Source organism: Drosophila tropicalis, unplaced genomic scaffold (genome assembly GCF_018151085.1).
Source record: "Drosophila tropicalis isolate 14030-0801.00 unplaced genomic scaffold, ASM1815108v1 contig_1187, whole genome shotgun sequence".
Classification (NCBI taxonomy): domain Eukaryota; kingdom Metazoa; phylum Arthropoda; class Insecta; order Diptera; family Drosophilidae; genus Drosophila; species Drosophila tropicalis.
The window spans coordinates 2,062,131-2,080,291 of record NW_027172559.1 but is presented as its reverse complement, the minus strand read 5'-3'; the positions used below and the strand labels follow the sequence as shown (position 1 = coordinate 2,080,291).

Below are 18,161 nucleotides of genomic sequence, written 5' to 3'. Positions count from 1 at the left end.
TTCTAGTGGTTCAAAGTGGTGGTTTCATATTCCCTACTGTCAATATGATGATGTGGATCTGCTAGCCGATTCCACTGGCAATAAGGGCGATGTCTGTCAAATGTATCGTCTTTGAGTTTCTCTAGATCTGATGCTGTTCGTCCTTATTACATTTGGTTGGTGAAGCTCTGACAAAAGCAAAATTTTAATTGTATTATGCATTTACTTTGAACTAATGATTTTTGTAATTAAATAAAAGTAAATGCCACTTAAGATGATTTGTTAAAGTCCAACTCGACTTTCAGCCTAAAAGTAGATTATTATAAACTTTTTTTTTACATAATTATCATTAACATGTATCTGAAATTAAAAAAAAAAATTGTTAATAAATAAGCAGTCCACTACACACATAGTTTTATTGTACAATAAAAATACAAATTTCTTTTTGGTTCATTATTGGTGATACTATAATTATAGATTGTAAAACATTTGCCGAATCGTCTTCATTTCTTATTTCGTTCCCCCATATTCTGATCTACATAGATCCACACCTTTCAAATAATGCGAAACACCACACCCACCAAAACATACTGACTTTTCTTTCTGGAATTGTTATATAGATCATGAAACCTTTTATTGGTATGTTGCGCAGAAAAAATGCCGCCAGCTTAAGAGGGTATAAATAGATATGTTCACATTTGGTATACATCATTTGGCAAATGAGTTTGGTAGTACAACGACTATGCTCTGTATAATTGATTCGATCCTAGTTCTTGGCTTATATTTTCTGATCTGTACTCCATTTGAAGGAATCTACGGACAAAAGTGTTATTCCTGTCCAACTTCTGAAAATTGTAATGCATCAGAAGTTTCGTGTGAGGAAGCTCAGGGAGTATGCGTGTTTAAATTTGGTGAGTAAGCATTAAAATTTGCTTTGCCCCTAAAAGTATATGTACATTATTCTAGAAGAGTATTTAAAATGTCTGAAAATCGACTGCTTTCTGTATACTTTAAAGGACAAGGATTTAACCACTTTATAATAAAATTCCCAATCTTCACCATTCTTAGAAAACAACTTCTTGGCAAGTTCACAATGTGAAGCGGCCTGCGACACTTGCTGTGACTTCTTTAAGTGTGCTGCAAGCATACTGGAAATTAAAACTACATCTACTACCACCACAACTACTACTGCTGCTACAACCACCGAAGCCACCAACTCAAGCACCACCGAAGACTCCAATAGTGGTGTAGCACGATCAACTTGTAAAGGATTTGGTGTTGCTATGGTCATTGGTTTTTCAATGTTGTGGGCCATTGAAAACATTTTTTACCAACAAATTCTAATTCCATAGTTTTTTGTTCCTTTCCGAGGGAAAACTCTTAAAATAATAATATTTTATCATAATATTTTATCAACAAACGGCAGAAAAACACGCCTTCAAATGGGCTGAAACATAGATCCTGGCGTTTATAAATCAATTTTTAAATACTATTTGAAATAAATAATATTTAAATATTTAAAAAAAATCGAGTAATTAAATAAGAATTTCTATTTTTTGGCTTGATAGATTTAAGGCAATACCAAAGGACATATAGGGGAAAAAAATATACTTGAATTTTATTTGATAATGCTGTTAACATATGTCAAATGGGATATTTTGTAATAAAATAAGTTCAAAAAAATAAAATAAAAAAATAAATATAAAAACTATGAGAGTGCAAAACTGTAACACTTGGCTTTTTCTTCATTTTGGCTTACCGATTCAAGTCTGGGTGACCAAATAACTTGAAAATTTTGGGCAAGAGAGTTAAATAGTTACAAAATCAAATGATAGAAGAATCATCATTGTAGGTTAACTCCGAAAAGAGTTATGTGCTACCCAACTGAAAACTGTACGCTGTTGTTACAGTTTTGCTCGTCAGTATATGTACCTATGTATGTGTGGGATATAAAGTATTTAGTTGGGTTGATGGAAAAGACTCGACACTAGCTAAACAGAACATAAATCGACATAAGTAAAGAACAGAGAATTCTTTATTGTTTGCACTTTAATTTAAGGAGCAGTTGCTTTAAAATTTTTAGAATTTCTTTTGTCTCTGATATGATCAGAAAATATAGAAAAAAATAATAATAAAAGGTAATAAAGGAAATCAATAAGGGTACCCTATTTATTTTTAATTTCCGTGCACTTAATTTATCCAATTAATTTATTACTCAAACATAAACATTATCTTATCATAAATCAATAACAAAATACTCGAGTATAAATCACAGTTTTATGAATAAAATTATTGAGTATATACATGACCTATTTTTTATTGTGAACGCCCATTCAAAACCTCAATAAAATGCTGAAAATATGGGCTATTATTGATGAATTACTCACTTTATTTTTATACGCAATATACTTATATATGAGAAAAACTGTAAGTCCAATTTGATCTAGCAATAAATATCTTTAAATAGACAGTGGAATTCTTATGGAGACCCGTCGTCCAAAGTGAGTCACGTTAAAGTACTAAAGCCATTATATTCTTTTATATTATTTGATATCTGTGAAAAGTGTACCTAATACATTAAGTTTGCACTTAGTAAAATGACTAAAAATTGCGCATGATTAAAACAGCGCTAGCGAAAACGATTTCCAAAGGACTCGATCATAGGTTGAATAATATGTTTTGCCGTCGAAATTTAAGATAAACTATTTACATATATATAAACAATAGCAGCACATTAAATTTGATACATTAACTTAATGGGAAAAAGTTAATCGGCCCTTAAACAAAGTAGTCAATCTAAAATTAATGAATTTATTACTGATAAAATGGCGTGGAAAATAAAAACCAATTTCTAGGAATATAATCTAATCGATGAGGCCTAAGACTCATTTGCTTTTGTTAATTTATTAACTACAACAAATAAAAAATGGTTTTGTCGTTTTTATAATCTATTTTACTTTCCATTAGTCAAATCATAGTATTTGCATTGCATAGCATAAAGCTTTTATATTATTTTTGTTTTTATAAAGAGACTTTGAAAATGCAAGATTATTGGCCAATGGCCGAGAGCACTTCACAAGGAATTTAATTAGGACCATCCTGTGGACAACCACCGGCGGAACATCAGATTCAACATCTACCAAGAACTTATGTGAATGATTACCTGTAGGTCCATCTAGATCGAATTTTAACAAACAATTAATAATTAATTAGCATCAACTCATGATATTTGTTTTAAGCTTATATATCCATGTAAAAAGAGAGTCAAAGCCAATAAGTTTGGATTATCTAGATGAATCTAGAAGGGAAATATGGGTTAATGGCCTTTAAGGAAACTTACTTAAGCTGAGTTCTATTTTACAAGCCCTTGTAGGCAATATTTAATTGTAACATTATGTGTCGAATAAGGGGTTCAAGTTTATTTAGAGATTGATATTGGATTATGTACTAGAGTCTGAGATAAGACCAAAAACCAAATCACAAATGTGCAGTCCTCGGTAGATGAGTTGTCTAACTGTAAGTGGTCCAGTCAAATAGGCAGTACGAATTCCGGGCTAGGCTTACAATTAGTCAAAGCCAATGGTCATAGTTTTTGTAAAAAAATAGTCGGTTATTAGTTTTTAAGTATGTCTTCCTATGCTGATAATATGTACAAGTGTACTTAAATATTGAATGAGCTACGATTGCATAAATTGGCAATTTTTCAACCCTAAATATAACTTATTGACCGACTTCAAGATCAATTAATAGAATATTTATATTCTAATTGGTTTCTTGATTGACCAAATGAGTCACACACCCATTACTAATATACTGGAGGAACTAGTTCCATTTCTCTTTTCCCTTTGAAAGTGACTGACATGTGATCTATTGTTTAATACCTTTTTGCAATGTCTAACAAAGAAAATATTGTAGTTAATGACCCAATATGACGGGACCGTACAGTAATGATAGTAAATCTTTTAAGTTCACACTGATATGGCCAGCATGTGCAGATGGGTTCTATGCATTATTTTGTATTGATTTATAAAGTGTTATAATGAAACGTTATAAAAGGGTCGTGATCTAGACAACTACATGATAGTTAACTATCGAATGCCGCAGCAAACTGACCACCGCATAATTTTGAATTCTCCGCCTATTTCCGCTTATTTTGAAATCTCTGCTCAGGAACAATCATGGGTCTATTAAACTCGATGTATCTGTCAGTGCTCGGCACATTTGTGCTGATTTGCACTCCATTTCAAGGCGCTGATGGACTAAATTGTTATTCGTGCTCTTCCCTAGAGAATTGTTATACTTCGCGATCTCAAATTGTTTGTAAGGCTAGTGAGCAGAATTGCGAAATTAAGTTCGGTGAGTATATTTTCATCGAAGAATAATAACGAACAGAGCAAGAAATTTGTGAGAATTTGAGTGCCGTTTCCTGAAATTAAGTAATGAATCTAAAATTAGTGAATTTATTACTGATAAAATCGTGAAAAATGAAAATTAAACAAAGATTTTTTCACCGATTTCAAGGAACATAATCTTATCAAGTCATCATCTTTTTTTATATAATAGATGCAACCGATGCTATCATAAGCATGAGCTGTGCAGAGACTTGCGATGAAGCTGCAACTTGTTGCAATGGAGACTTGTGTAACAAATACATCAACTACAACGACATCAACATTTTCGCAGCGGCGAATGATCCTAGCACAAGTACTGACTCAACGGGAACTGACAAATCAACACTCACCACAGAACTTAGCACGGGTTCAGACGGCAACACAACATCTGTCACGGCTTCAAGTTCTAGTTCAGATGAGGATCATACATCCACCGCCAAGCCCAGCAACAGTGGTGGAAGTCTGGTAACTTCTGCAATGTTTGGTCTGGCTCTTGGAATTACCTTTTCCCTATTATCCATATATTAAACAATTTATTTGGATATTTTAATAAAATTAATCACTTGCAATGCGAAATTTCATTCAACTTATATATTTTTTACCCACATCAAATGTAAAAAAAAAACTTAAAATATAAACTATTTCGTACTCATAAAAAAACTAATAACAAATAAAAGTCATTAAAGATTTTTCTATGAGTGTAATAAATGACTGATTGCCACCTCATTTCACCAGGCGCCAGGTAACTGATAACACAAAAATGCATACATTGTGTTTCTATAGATTGTGAAATTGCGTATAATAATTTGACAATCTGGGATATATGTTTTTGAACTTCAATTTTTTTGCTAAAACCGAAATATATTTTTCCATAAACATATACAAAAGAAATATTAAAAATCTAATCAACGACTTACAAATTAGAATTTCAGCACCGCAAACTAAAACACCATCTTCATCTGTTGAATTCAAAATATGAACTGATTCAATTAACAAACGTCTTGTGTATATCAATGAACTATTAGACTCTAATGTTTATATTTCATGCTCAGCGTTTGGCGACTTGATATTACGCCGTTGTTACAATCTTAAGTGCTTTTTTGAGCCATACTTGAATCTATATCAGCTATTTTTGTATTATGTTTTGTATATTTCGTTGGTCCATCTAATTTGGTGAAGCCATTTCAGATGAACACGATGTTTATTCTTAAACAGCAACAGACAATAGAATGAATTGAGATGAAACGAATAAATAAGATAAACCAAAAACATAAAGACAATACTTTTTGTAATCGAATAGATATTTCTTTTTTGAGATTCCAATTCAAAGAGTCTTAAATATGTGTTTGGTCAATATGGGGTTAAGCGTTATAAACTGGGCCAGTTAAAAAAGCTTTCGCTTATAAATTGAAAAGCTTTCTAATAAGTTACAAACCAACCACCATAGACATTTGCAAAACTTTTTAGGAACTTACCATATATACTACTACCCTCATATACCTTCATACATACAGTTACAAATACTTAACATACATGTATGGTTTATATGATCGCTCCATTGACGTTATCAGCATAAAGAAAAATTGGTTTGCGAAACAAATATCAAACAGCAGATAAGTCAAATGGAGAGTGGCCTTTCGAAAAAGGCTTGCTTCCCTTCGATTCGGGTGAAAATGATAATGGCCACAGTGTTGAAACGTTAGTCGAGTGGAGCGGTTCATTAAAAGAACAAAAAACAAATACCAATAACGAAAACAGAAGATAAAATTTAAACCGGAAGAAATATGCAAACCAATATATTGACCACACTGTTGGCGACGGCACTATTTGCCTGTTGTCTTAACCTGGCTAATAGTTTGGAATGCTATCAATGTAATAGTGCATTGGATCCGAATTGCATTACAAATCTGACTGCGCTGACAGCAGTGACTTGTAGCACAACCTGTATTACCTATCAAGGTAGGTTTATATAAAATATCGCACAAGTGACTCATCGGGAGCACGACTAAGATATGGAAAATATAATATTGTAGTTACCCAGTTTATTTATCTATGCTAGCCTTATATAATCGCAAACTTATTGATACATGTGGCTCAAATGGGGTTCAAAGTGTTTAAAATAACATAAATTTGTTTATTTTTAGCTACCAATCTGACACTTATACGTGATTGCTCGGATGCTTGTCCTGACGGTGTGAACTGTCAACAATGCAGCAATGCAGACAACTGTAATAACAATCTGGTTTGTCAAAGTTGCCAGGGCCAACAGGATTGTTCAGTGCCGTCGAAACTTACGGAAAGTCTGGCCATCTGCAGTAGTGGAGATGTTTGCATTACTCAATTGAATGACAATTCAACCATATCCCGAGGCTGCGGCACTGCAGCTTCCTGCACGGATAGTGCAAAATGTGCAACATGTGATGTGGGTAACTGCAATATTCAAGTATTTCCCACAGATCGGCTACAGTGCTACACTTGCTCGGGTGACTCATGCAATGCGGTTAATAATAGCACCCTAACACCCTGCGGCCTGAACAATGCCCAATGCTACACACTTGGCTCCAATGCAACAGACATGCAACGTGGTTGCACTTCAGATTCTGGGACCAAATGTACTGCCGATTCAACTGATGCAAATTGTCTTCTGTGTAATAATGAGACTGGTTGCAATAATCTAACCTATACCCGTAGTGGTGGCTCTTGTGTGACATGCGACAATTGTTCCGCAGCACAAGTCGCGACCGTTGGTGCAGCTTGCCCAGAATCCAATTACACCCAAAGCGTTGGCTGTTACACCCAGACCAAGGATAACGTTGTCAGCCGTGGTTGCCTAAATGCTCTGGCACTCGATTTTGCCTGCACAAATGAAACTCAGTGCTCTAGCTGCGATACGGCCAATTGTAATATAGATTTGGTCGAAGTGGATACGACATTCAAATGCCAACGTTGTAATAATATCAATTTTGATGAATGCACCAAAGGTTCAGTCGAAGCACAGGCGTGTGATAATACAACTGAGACCAAATGCTTTGCTGGAATGTGGGGTAAGTAAACATAAGCATGGTCAAACAATTGTGTGTTAACCTTTTCTGAAATCTACAGGTGATCTGGTTGTGCGAGATTGTTTGGATCAGGCAAGTGCCTTGATGGAATACCAATGTGTCCAGGAGGTGGCCAATTGCAAAGTCTGTGACACAAGTGGTTGCAATAAATGGACCTACAGTGCTGCAAGCTTTATTCAAATAAGTCTTGGCCTCATAATGGGTCTGCTAGCTATTCAATTCGTTTAGAGTTCATCGTTATATTATCTACATACTACATATGTGTTTGTCTTATCATTTGGTGTACCTATGACTCATGTTTTTAAGCTAATAAAATTAGCGTAATGTTTGGTGTTTTTTACAAAATATATCATTCAAAATAAAAACAACAATTTTTTGTAAAAATCGTACAATAATTATAGATTTCGAATGCAGTGAGTCATACTTCTATTAGATAAAATACATATACATATAAATAATAATACTAAAAGCTTGTTATCAATATTCTAGATTAGCGATTAGCTATCAGCTGCATAGACATATTGACATTAGCCCACTGCACATTGTGGAAAAGAAAGGTACTTACGATAATGAACTAATATTATAATCATTGGAACTGGCCCAATATTTTCACAATATACAACTGCTACCTAAAGCAGATTGGATAAAGGAAACTATCAACTATCTTATATGAAACTTAAAGCCAAATGCTAAAATATTAGTTAATATCAAGTCGAGAGCAATTTAAATGAGCGGCTAATCTACTTTGGAAATCGTCTTTTTCGAAGCATTTCTTGTAGAGAGAGGGAGAGAGGTCAAAATAATAAATTTGTTTTAATAGGTCACAAATTTTTATTTTACTTTTGCTTTATATTATGGAATATATTGGCCTATCGCAATGGCTTTTGGTTCGTTTCTAGATTAAAGGTAACAATTCAAACAAAGAAGTAAATATTTATAAAAAATTTCATGTGCCTTTAAAAGTGGCAAATTAATTCAAATTATAATTTGACCTGACGAAATGCAGAACTGCTTATTAAAAAATTATTCTCGCATTTATTGCTTAGAAGACATACGAAGAGATATAAGTTATGACTCCCTGGTAAGTGATGGATACTTTTCCATTCCATTGCATACTTTAAGGGGCAAACATCTCACAGTCCTAGAATGGCCCATGAATCCGACAATTAAAGGAATTCTTTTTAGTCCATAGTTTGATTTCAAAACCACTATAAATATTCATTTATTCGATATGCAAACATATTCAAAGTTTAATAATAAAATACTGAAAATATAATTAACATTAGAAAAACTGTTGATTCGATTTCGTAGGTATATGAAATATATAATAAATGTGTATTATTATTTTATTACATTTCGCCATCACATCGCCAGGTAATTCCCCTAGATTAGACAAAAGTTGATGGCTAATAGATAACATGACCACATTGCATGAGCGGCACCGGCTGTGGCATCGAAGGCATCTTTTTCATTGCAGGTCATTTCATAGCAAACCTGACAATATTTGTCGTCTGCAAGACAGGAAGTCAAGACTTCCTCGGAGAGTTCAGTGAGACAGCCGCGCATTGTTATTTTGGCATTACCTAGACAAAGGACGGAGAATGGCTTGAAAAGCTTAATTTTGTAACTTTCAACAGAAACTCACGTTCGACCAAAGTAAAGCAACCATTTCGTTGTCCTTGTTTCAAGGGACACTGCAAACGTTTGGTGGGCTTCCTCATGCAAGTACCATTTTGTGGGCTGGTGCAGCTAAAACAATAAATGGGTAGCTGGGGTGAGGTCACTTTTGGAAGGGTTGGAACGGTTATAGTCTTGATTGTGGTGGGTGGATTAGTGGGTGGCATAGTTGCTTCAGGTTGCGGTTCCTCATTTTGATAATCAGTGGATTCCACTGCAGGTGAATCGTGTTCGTCCTCAGTGACCTTTTCTTCTTCAGGGGCCACAGTGCTTAAAGAATGTTGCTCAGCTGGTAAGTGAATCTCTGGGGTCACGGCTTCTATTTCCACTGGCTTTTCTTGGGCACTCTCAGGCAAGGCTGGTGGTGTGGTGGAATCTTCCACTACCATGTCCGTTGTCAAGTGATCCGATTCCGGTTCCCTTTCTTTTTCAATTACTGGCATTTCAGTTGTGCTAATGGGCAATTGTTCTTCGCTTGCATTGACACTGACTTCAGGTGCATTATGCACCTGCTCATCCTCTTCCACCTCTTCCTGTGCCCGAGCCACACTCCATTGCAATAATGCCGTCAAAGTTATCCAAATGAAAAGTTGATTTAGCCGCATTCTCGTTATGCGCTCTACAAACTTTGCCAATCGTCTGACTTGGATCGAAAAAATAATTACGACTATCAGCGATTATATCAAAAATCAAATAATTCAGCTTTATCCCGATACTGAAGAACTCTGCAAATATTTAGTCTATAGTATGTGTATATATCTTTTTTTCTTTTATGAAGTCTTTCCCTCTGGCCTTTACATTGGCAACTGAGAGTCACTCAATTGGCCTGGTCATATGGCCATTGCGTTCCTCCGTTGATTGTCACGCAATTATCCGGTTCTCTAAATTAAATCGATACATATACATGTAGACCAGGTTGAATTAAAGGCCTCGACCCACCGCAATGCCAAGCCATATAAATTATTAATTATGTGAACCATTCAATGGCCAGATGGAGCAGACAGATAATGGGGTCAAGGCATATGTATTGACCTAACCTTATGACATATGTGGAATCCATGGTATATTGCCCTCTAACAAAATACTTAAACATTTACTTTGATACAGCCAAAAGGACGTAAGTCGAGCAAATAAAAGTTAAAAGAAGAGTATAAAAAGGGTGAACTTTGCCCCCTAAAGTATGCAATAATGGGTCCAAGACTTCTCTTCTGCAACATACATATATACATTTATAGGAATTTTGTAAGAATAACAAACATGATTCATATACAATTTATAAGTAACAACACATAAGAAAAGTTATCAATTCATTGAAAACGAAGAACATATTTTCAGTCTAGTGCCTACTTTAAGGGGCAAAGGTTCCACGATTATATAATAATGTAAAATAGTCACTAAGTTGAGTTAATGTCTTGTGTTGTTAATACTTTGTTCAGAAATGTGTCAGAAATTGTGGAAATGTGTGTGTGAAAAAACGACAAGTTACCAAATTGCAGGGCAATTTTAAAGGTAAGTCGATACCTAATTGAAGGTAATCAAGGCAAATGCTAAATGAAGCTCCGAAAATTGCTTTCTAAAATTAAACTACACCAAAGTAAAAGAACAATGGTCTTGTGGGTAATGTGAGGTTGTAAGAGGTTGGCACTTCAAAGTGCACCAACTTATCCTTATCGAACCAATGCCTGTTTCCAGTCCCAGATTATTCTATCTCTTCTGATAAGTCATAAAAATATGAGATTAAACGGTTCAATTTGTTATTCGCTTTTTTCATGCTTAAGTAAAGTTAATTCACTGGCAAAAGCCGAAAGTTGGACAAAGAGCAGAATAATGCCAATTAATGAATTTCAATATCGTTTCTTTCTACTTCTCGTTGGCCTAGAAGTGGCATGTAAGTTTGACCACATGTTTTTGTTTTGTATTTTAATGCGTTTCCAATAGTTCGTACTTCTAATTATAGTCTACCTTCCTGTTGGCGAGGCCATTGTTTGCTATCATTGCGATTCCATAGCCCTACCGGAATGCGCTCAAACATTGGGTGAAGTGGGCCTATTACCCTATGTAGAGTGTACCACTGAATTGACATGCGCCATGTCCATAGGTAAGAACTGATTCGATGTATACATTAGATAGGACAATTGTTTTAGTAAGTAAAAGTTGCTTAAAATTTAAGCGAATCCATCGCCAAATCATTTTCCTTCAACGAGCAGAAAAATCTGTTTGACATAGGCTTATTCTTATTATAATAAGAACATTCATAGATGAATGTATTTATACATTTAAAGATGTATTGAAATCGGCATGGGACCGTGCCGGATTAGCCACATAGCAGGTTGATCGAATGCTAGAATCTCTTTATGTTCCAGACTTAAAAAAAATGCTAAAATCGGTTCGAAAGTGGACAAAATACAATCTGAAAAGGAGATAAAAAAAATTAATGCCTACCTAATTCTATAACGTGCATACATATTTATATATACTTATATACATATATGCTATATTTGAATGATTTGCCAATTTGATCCCCTTGAAGTGGGTAGGATTTAAGGATTAATCTGCTCACAATGCAAAGTTTATTTTCATTTTGTCGATTCGGCTAAAGTTGGGTTTTAGGGCCACTTGAGATAATAAAAAAATATGAATAGTTTGGGAACCATTGTCCAATGACAATAGAAAGCAAGTTAAGAACTGTTCAAAAATATTGAAAATTTATGTATGAATTTGATTTTTAAATTACAAATCGATTTTAGTGGATTCCATAACATATCGTGGCTGCGGTGCGGATACACCCACAACCGGAGCGGCTTATAGCAAGTCATGTGCTACGAATCTTTGTAATTCTGGAGTTTATCCGCCGGGACGTCTCAAGTGTCATCAGTGTAGTCCTGACGAAAGTTGTGTAGCAGCTCCATTGGGCAAACCCAGGCCATGTCTGTATCATCAAGAGGAAGACGAATGCTACACGGATATTCTAAGTACAACGGAAGGTTATCGTGGCTGTAAATCGGATGTGAATCATACTATAACAAATACGGCTGTTGAATGCGATTACAATGGTTGTAATAATCAATTGGGTGCCTGGTCTCAAATCTGTGCTCAATGTGATTCCACCCAGAGCGGAAGGGGATGTAAGATTGATCTGTTCCAGTTGAATACAGGATTATGTAATATAAGTCTCTATGAAGAATGCCATCAGGACATACATTTGGGACAAGAAGAGCAAGAGTATTGTTTTAGCTATCGCCATCTGAGTCGCATGGTAAGAGGATGCTCCACACAATTGCCAGAGGATTTGGAACCTATTAGGGATCAGTTGGCAACATGCCAGAGCGGCGATCATTGCAATGCTCGTTGTATAGCCCAGCAACGTTGCCTTTCCTGCAATTCAGTGGATAATCCACTCTGTCGCACCAATACTACGGCCCTGAGCACTTCTCTGTGTGGTTCGGCCGAGGCATCTTCCTGCTTTGCGTGCGAGTATACCGATTGGGAGATACGTCGTGGTTGTGGTGCACCGCCCAGTGGTGAGGCGAATATACGCAATTGCTATGAATGCGATGAGGATGGTGGATGCAATGAATTGGATTTTACACGTTGCTATCGGTGCACCACAGATGAAACGGGACCTGGCTGCGCCAACTGGGAAGTACCTGGTGGAATTTATATTGAAGAGTGTGCTCAGCCGGCTGCTTCTTGCTTAGTAGTTAGCTATTCAAATGGGTCCCTAGAACGGGGCTGCCAGCGTGATGATTTCAATTGCGAGTCTTCAAATGTATCAAATTGCCAGAAATGTGATGGTAGCTTTTGCAATAAAGGAGCCTTTCCAGAGCAACGATTGTGGTGCCATCAATGTACAGATTGTGAGCAGGTATCACGGGGTCAAAGTGCATCGCCGTGCCCCTGGCAGGAGAATGAGCCGGCGGATCAGATTGAAGGTTGCTTGGAATACTACGATGTTCATCAAAAGAAAACCATTCGGGGATGTCGCACCTCTCCAGAGCTATACTACCAGTGCATGTTAAGAAGTGAAGACAAATGCCGCCTCTGCCATGACCAAGCCTGCAATAATAGTCCTGGCGAGGATCTGCGACCTTACACCGTCAAAGCCCTGGCTCCACTGTCGGGCAAAAGTAACGCTTCGAGTGCTTTAAAAACAATTGATTTAGGTTTATGGTTATTAATCATTTATCAAGTAATTGGTTTAAACTAGCCAAATAAAAATTATCTAATTGTTTCCATCTGTATCTGCATCGTCCAAACTATAACCTGGATTCAGGGCTCGTCCGCGATGATTAAACGAATAGAACGATGGAAAGTTGCCCAAGGTGTCCCAAGTCTTTTGCTGCATATCCACTGTGGCTCGAATCTCCTTAAAGTTGCCCACTACCTCGATTATGTTGTAGATGACCAGCACCAAGCTGACCACGGTCTGAAGTATAACCTGAAGAAAATTTGGAGACATTTACAACGTAGTATCGTAACGATTCTCGCATTTTACTTACATCCAACGGCAAACTAGTCCACTCCTGTTCAGTCAAACGCAAATAAGTGCGATCTGTCAAGTATTTAATTAAAATAAATTAAGGTCCACATTTTAAAACCAAAAAGAAATACATATTTGTAAGTACTTACGATGTGCTGCGGAGAAGGCTGCGTGTGCCAGGCTTGCAAATCCAGCTACAAGTAGCAATTTGTTAATAAATTTGCTGCCCATTTTTTGTTTTATAATTCTTAAATTTGCTAATTTTAATTTTCTTGTTTGTTCATTCAACTGTCTCAATAAATCGTTTATCAACACGAAAAAAAATAATAATGGCACCACCGGCTTATCCCTGTATTTTTAATTTTCTCCCAGTATTCTTAACCAACACTGGCAAAGTCACTACTTTTACGTTTATGCGTTGCAATGATTTTGTGAGATATTACAAAATTTTACGTCTAAAAACTAAAAACCATCCCATAAAGCTGATTTAAAAATTTGTATTAATATATGCGAATTCCACGCACGATTTCCGTTATCCTCAATATAAGGACTTATTCCCTTAGAGTCACTATAAGCTAGATTTCAAGCTTAACTACTTTCCAAGCTATTTCATTTTGAAATAATCCAGATCTAGCTTAAAATAAGCCAAAATGGCAACACTGTCGACGACAGTTGTTGTTCTTGTTTTCTCGTGGGTGGACGGTGTGCCGCTTCGTTCCGCCGCTGAGTGCTTGTTTTTTTGTATTCCTTAAGTTTAAATAATAAAGTTTAGAATATATTTGGCCCTAACTAATCCGCACATCAATGAAGTTTGCAAAGCAATTGTGATTTTCCCATATATGTAACATACATATTTTCGTGTGTTGAAAAAAAATGTATACAAAATATAGTAAAGTCAAAACTTTGCAGATGCTGCACAAATAAAACAACATCAAACTCGCTACGCCAACATATTTGCAAAAAAAAAAAAAAAATAACAAAACCATCTCCCCCCTGGGAGAGCAGGTGAAGAATCTAGCCCCTCTGCCAACAACTATTTAGAATTGCCGCAAAGCTATCATACCTTCCCGCACGTTAAGGTAATTAAATTTATATTTTATTTTATTAAAATGACAAATGTCTATCTGAATGTGTATATATAAACATGTGTGTGTGTGCGTAAGCAAATGAATCAAAATTTAGAACGCAAACAAATGTTCAACCGACAACAACCACAGAAAAAGTAATACCTATCACAAAACAACAACATTTTATTGAATAACATGCCGAACTGAGAGTCTGACTTTGAATAGAAAGAGAGCTTTAGGCTTTGGCTTTGCTTTTGCTTTTGCCTCTGGCTTTGACTTTTTTTTCGTGGACAGGGGGGACAATTAATAATTTCATGTATTTTAATCAATCCGCCAATCTAAGCATAGTCTAATTCATTCGGAATGCATCTTAAAACTTGAATTAATTGTTTATAAGAATTAAACTTGTGCATATAATTATAAATTATATATTAATAAATCTAAACTATACTTATGGCATTTACGTTATGCTAAGCTCAAAAACAAGGAGTAAGAATTTCGTATGGGGCATTTTCGGAGAGGTATATGCCAGTTTAAATATAATTTTTTTCTCAAGATTTTCTTTTTGAGAACATTTTATGATCGGGATTTCTGAAAATTGCTATACCGACTGCTATCTCTAGTATGTACATAAACAATTATTCTAAACAAATAAACTTTTGGATTTTAAAGAATTAGGCTTATTCGACACATTGTTTCCTTGATCCTAGAGTCCTGAGCCTGAGATTGCAACTAGACTGCCAAACAATTCAGTTATTCGAATAATATTAATACACATTTAAATGAATTTTTTAAAACTTCAAACAAACGAAACAGAATGATTGAATCCCTGAATCCGAACGCGTGAATGATCGAATCATTAATCATATTCATATACACAGTTATTCATTCTTAATAAATATGACTTATTTATAAATGTTTGAGCAAATGTCGCACACTTATTTAGAATTAAATTCTAAGGTTTTTATTATTTATTATTTGCCAGTAGCACACATTTCAAGAAATGTAATAAATTCCTTATATTACACTTAGATAATGTCAATTAACAGTAAGATTCTAGTAAGATTGGATTGCATCTAACTGAGAGAGGTGGGTGGTAGCTGGACTTCACACTCCAATGATCTCATTACGTACATTTAAGTCAATTCTTATCGGAATCACTTAGGCAATGATTGTGGTGGTTGAGGCGGGAGTGGGCAGAGGCAGTTTGTTGTCATTATTGATGTAATGAAGGCGAAGGTTACAGAAGGAGATAATGTAGATTATAACATATTGATAGATAATTGTTACGGAATCTCCTTGCTGCAACTAGAAACAAATCAAGAGGTTAAAAATTGACTTTTATGGAAAATAAAATTGATTTCCATTTAGAAAAAAAGGCAATATGCCAAAATTTTTGTACACTTGACTGAAACTGTAAGATAAAATTACATTGCCTCATGTCAGACAAACAGAAAGCAAATAATTATCTATAGATACATATTTAGGAATAATAACCGAACACTAAAATACAATTATACATTACAAGTTGTTACAATGTAGGAAAAAGATTTTTCAATGTTTAATCACATGTGGAACTTATGTCAGTTTTCTATTTAAATAGGGAAAATAGTGAACAACTATTTTGTAAACGAAGGAAGGGGTGCATACAAAAATCATAGTTTTTTCGGCTTAAAATATATTGAGAATATGTGCAGAAAGCATTTTGTCAGTATGAGAATCTATTAAAATTAGACGACTATTAGAAAAACCAACTATTTAATGTAATGTATTTAACTCCCCCTTGGATCTGTTTATGAAAATAGAATTTGTAATCGATTATAAAAATTGGATCCTATAAACATAATCTTTAAAAATTAAGAGATCTAGATCAATTCTTACAGATAGACATAAGCAGTATTAATGTTCAAAATTTTCTTTGCTGTAACCGGTATATCGTTATAACCGATTGTGCTTCCTTACAAATTTGTTTGAAAACCAACCGAACCTTATTTGTTATAACCGTATTCCCTGTAGATTTTTTTCTATAGGCCTGTGAGTTCCGAAAAATGGCCACCATTATATTCACTTTAATATTTTTCCATCCCGTCTCTTATCCTGCAAAGTTTAGGATTTATAAACATATAAATTTAACAGTCACGTAGCAGCTGATTGGTATAATTTCTTTAATTTAAGCCTGTACATCATTTCCAGCGCCCAACAAAAAATTAGATCCTATTTTCATACCAAAGTATGTATGTATATATGTATTAAGAGTCTCTGCTAATGTTGCCATATGTTTGCCGTATTCTACCATAATTCTTGTCATTATCTTGCCGTACATTTGTTTTTATGCCTCTTTAATTGTCTGCCACTACGACCAAACGCCCCCCCTTTCCGTCTCGCACCATTTATGCACCTCGTCTTGGCGTCTTTATATATTCAACACCTAACACAAAACAAAAAAAAAAAAACCCAGAAACACATTGTAAATAATTTTGTTGGGCACACCCAAAGTAGAGTCTGCCCCTCCTACCGTATTTAAAAGCCCAAAAAATATGTGAAACAAAAACAACCAAGTGAAATTCAAAAACAAACCATAAGTGTGGCCATAATGGTGGGGAAAACGAGCAGAAGAAGCAGCGGGAGTAGGAGAAGGAGGACAAGACTCATAGACATATTTCAAGTGTATAAAAACGGACGAAATAATTTTAATTACAATAACCACACGTCAACATTAAAACACAAACTAAAACATTGTAGGGATAGGCTCCAAGACATAGTCTGCTTCTCCCTTACTCTCTCCCTCTGTCTCTCTCGTTCTCTCTCTCTAATCAAACTCATCGCATAAGCCACGCGCATCTTTCAACCTTTCACCTGGCAACCTCGTCTATTAATAAATCTCATTAATAAATTAAACGTTTTAATATTGAAAATTCCTTTGCCGAAGATAACCCATCATCATCATTTCCCCTAAATTTCATCAATTTCGGGAAAGACGTCATCAACATTTTGAAACTAAATCAAATTAAATTTAAAATTCATTTTATAATTTTTATGATTGTTGCAATAACAAATTATATGACAGTTTTTTCCAAGAGATGTTTTCTTCGTATTCGACATTTTCGCAGAAATTTTTCTTGTTTCTATCACGTACAATTTTCATTTGTCTTAATTTTCATTTTTGGCAATTGTTTTTATTTCGTTCTTATAATTTTATTGTTTTTTTTTTTTGTTCTTCTTTGTTGTTGTTTCTGTTTCACTTGTAGTGCCTGTGTCTTTGGTCCGCCACACTCAAGTCTGATAAATAGACTTCATTATAAACGAATTATCATGAAAATTACTTGCAGTTGATATATGTAGACAAATTGTAAGCGTGTACCTACTTACTTGTATATGTAAGTGAACCGTTAAAGTAGCACATGTATTGCCAAAAAGTTTAACGAAATATTTTGTAAGTGAATCCATGATGGCCAACTTTAAGTCTATTTAGCCACATATTGTAATCAATTCACGTAGAATATCG

At 35.1% G+C, this 18,161-nt stretch overlaps 5 protein-coding genes and 1 long non-coding RNA gene across 9 annotated transcripts in view; 4 read left to right on the top strand and 2 right to left on the bottom strand.

The window, feature by feature from the left end:
• Positions 1-4,047: 4,047 nt before the first annotated feature.
• LOC137576457 (uncharacterized) lies at positions 4,048-4,946 on the top strand. The gene is made up of 2 exons (XR_011032299.1): positions 4,048-4,335; positions 4,543-4,946. It is a non-coding gene; the product is annotated as an uncharacterized lncRNA (long non-coding RNA).
• Positions 4,947-6,054: 1,108 nt separating this feature from the next.
• LOC137576050 (protein psiF) lies at positions 6,055-7,827 on the top strand. Its single transcript, XM_068288902.1, has 3 exons — positions 6,055-6,329; positions 6,515-7,414; positions 7,473-7,827. The coding sequence occupies exons 1-3, from the start codon at positions 6,155-6,157 to the stop codon at positions 7,658-7,660; spliced, it is 1,263 nt and encodes a 420-aa protein (XP_068145003.1). The 5' UTR covers positions 6,055-6,154; the 3' UTR covers positions 7,661-7,827.
• A 979-nt stretch (positions 7,828-8,806) lies between these two features.
• On the bottom strand, positions 8,807-9,926 carry LOC137577006 (uncharacterized). The gene is made up of 2 exons (XM_068290368.1): positions 9,078-9,926; positions 8,807-9,015 (listed from the first exon to the last, which is right to left on the bottom strand). The coding sequence occupies exons 1-2, from the start codon at positions 9,712-9,714 to the stop codon at positions 8,816-8,818; spliced, it is 837 nt and encodes a 278-aa protein (XP_068146469.1). The 5' UTR covers positions 9,715-9,926; the 3' UTR covers positions 8,807-8,815.
• Positions 9,927-10,907: 981 nt separating this feature from the next.
• LOC137576163 (uncharacterized) lies at positions 10,908-13,350 on the top strand. Its single transcript, XM_068289095.1, has 3 exons — positions 10,908-10,997; positions 11,067-11,207; positions 11,857-13,350. The coding sequence occupies exons 1-3, from the start codon at positions 10,937-10,939 to the stop codon at positions 13,314-13,316; spliced, it is 1,662 nt and encodes a 553-aa protein (XP_068145196.1). The 5' UTR covers positions 10,908-10,936; the 3' UTR covers positions 13,317-13,350.
• Positions 13,268-13,907, bottom strand: EMC5 (ER membrane protein complex subunit 5). The gene is made up of 3 exons (XM_068289109.1): positions 13,739-13,907; positions 13,609-13,661; positions 13,268-13,547 (listed from the first exon to the last, which is right to left on the bottom strand). The coding sequence occupies exons 1-3, from the start codon at positions 13,818-13,820 to the stop codon at positions 13,332-13,334; spliced, it is 351 nt and encodes a 116-aa protein (XP_068145210.1). The 5' UTR covers positions 13,821-13,907; the 3' UTR covers positions 13,268-13,331.
• A 364-nt stretch (positions 13,908-14,271) lies between these two features.
• Positions 14,272-18,161, top strand: part of Plc21C (Phospholipase C at 21C) — a 61,038-nt gene continuing 57,148 nt past the window's right edge. For 3 of the 4 annotated variants that reach the window (XM_068288533.1, XM_068288516.1, XM_068288499.1), the window contains exon 1: positions 14,272-14,668. The gene's annotated coding sequence lies outside the window, so the exon portion shown is untranslated. The remainder of the gene's footprint in view (positions 14,669-18,161) is intronic. The other variant, XM_068288524.1, reaches the window with a different exon arrangement.

Coding starts and splice junctions, on each gene's coding strand:
- LOC137576050 (XM_068288902.1), top strand. CDS start 6,155: ATGCAAACCAATATATTGACCACACTGTTGGCGACGGCACTATTTGCC. Junction 6,330..6,514: donor AACCTGTATTACCTATCAAG/GTAGGTTTATAT, acceptor GTTTATTTTTAG/CTACCAATCTGACACTTATA. Junction 7,415..7,472: donor ATGCTTTGCTGGAATGTGGG/GTAAGTAAACAT, acceptor TGAAATCTACAG/GTGATCTGGTTGTGCGAGAT.
- LOC137577006 (XM_068290368.1), bottom strand. CDS start 9,714: ATGCGGCTAAATCAACTTTTCATTTGGATAACTTTGACGGCATTATTG. Junction 9,016..9,077: donor TTGCTTTACTTTGGTCGAAC/GTGAGTTTCTGT, acceptor TCCTTTGTCTAG/GTAATGCCAAAATAACAATG.
- LOC137576163 (XM_068289095.1), top strand. CDS start 10,937: ATGCCAATTAATGAATTTCAATATCGTTTCTTTCTACTTCTCGTTGGC. Junction 10,998..11,066: donor CGTTGGCCTAGAAGTGGCAT/GTAAGTTTGACC, acceptor TTCTAATTATAG/TCTACCTTCCTGTTGGCGAG. Junction 11,208..11,856: donor GACATGCGCCATGTCCATAG/GTAAGAACTGAT, acceptor AATCGATTTTAG/TGGATTCCATAACATATCGT.
- EMC5 (XM_068289109.1), bottom strand. CDS start 13,820: ATGGGCAGCAAATTTATTAACAAATTGCTACTTGTAGCTGGATTTGCA. Junction 13,662..13,738: donor AGCCTTCTCCGCAGCACATC/GTAAGTACTTAC, acceptor AATACTTGACAG/ATCGCACTTATTTGCGTTTG. Junction 13,548..13,608: donor GGACTAGTTTGCCGTTGGAT/GTAAGTAAAATG, acceptor AATTTTCTTCAG/GTTATACTTCAGACCGTGGT.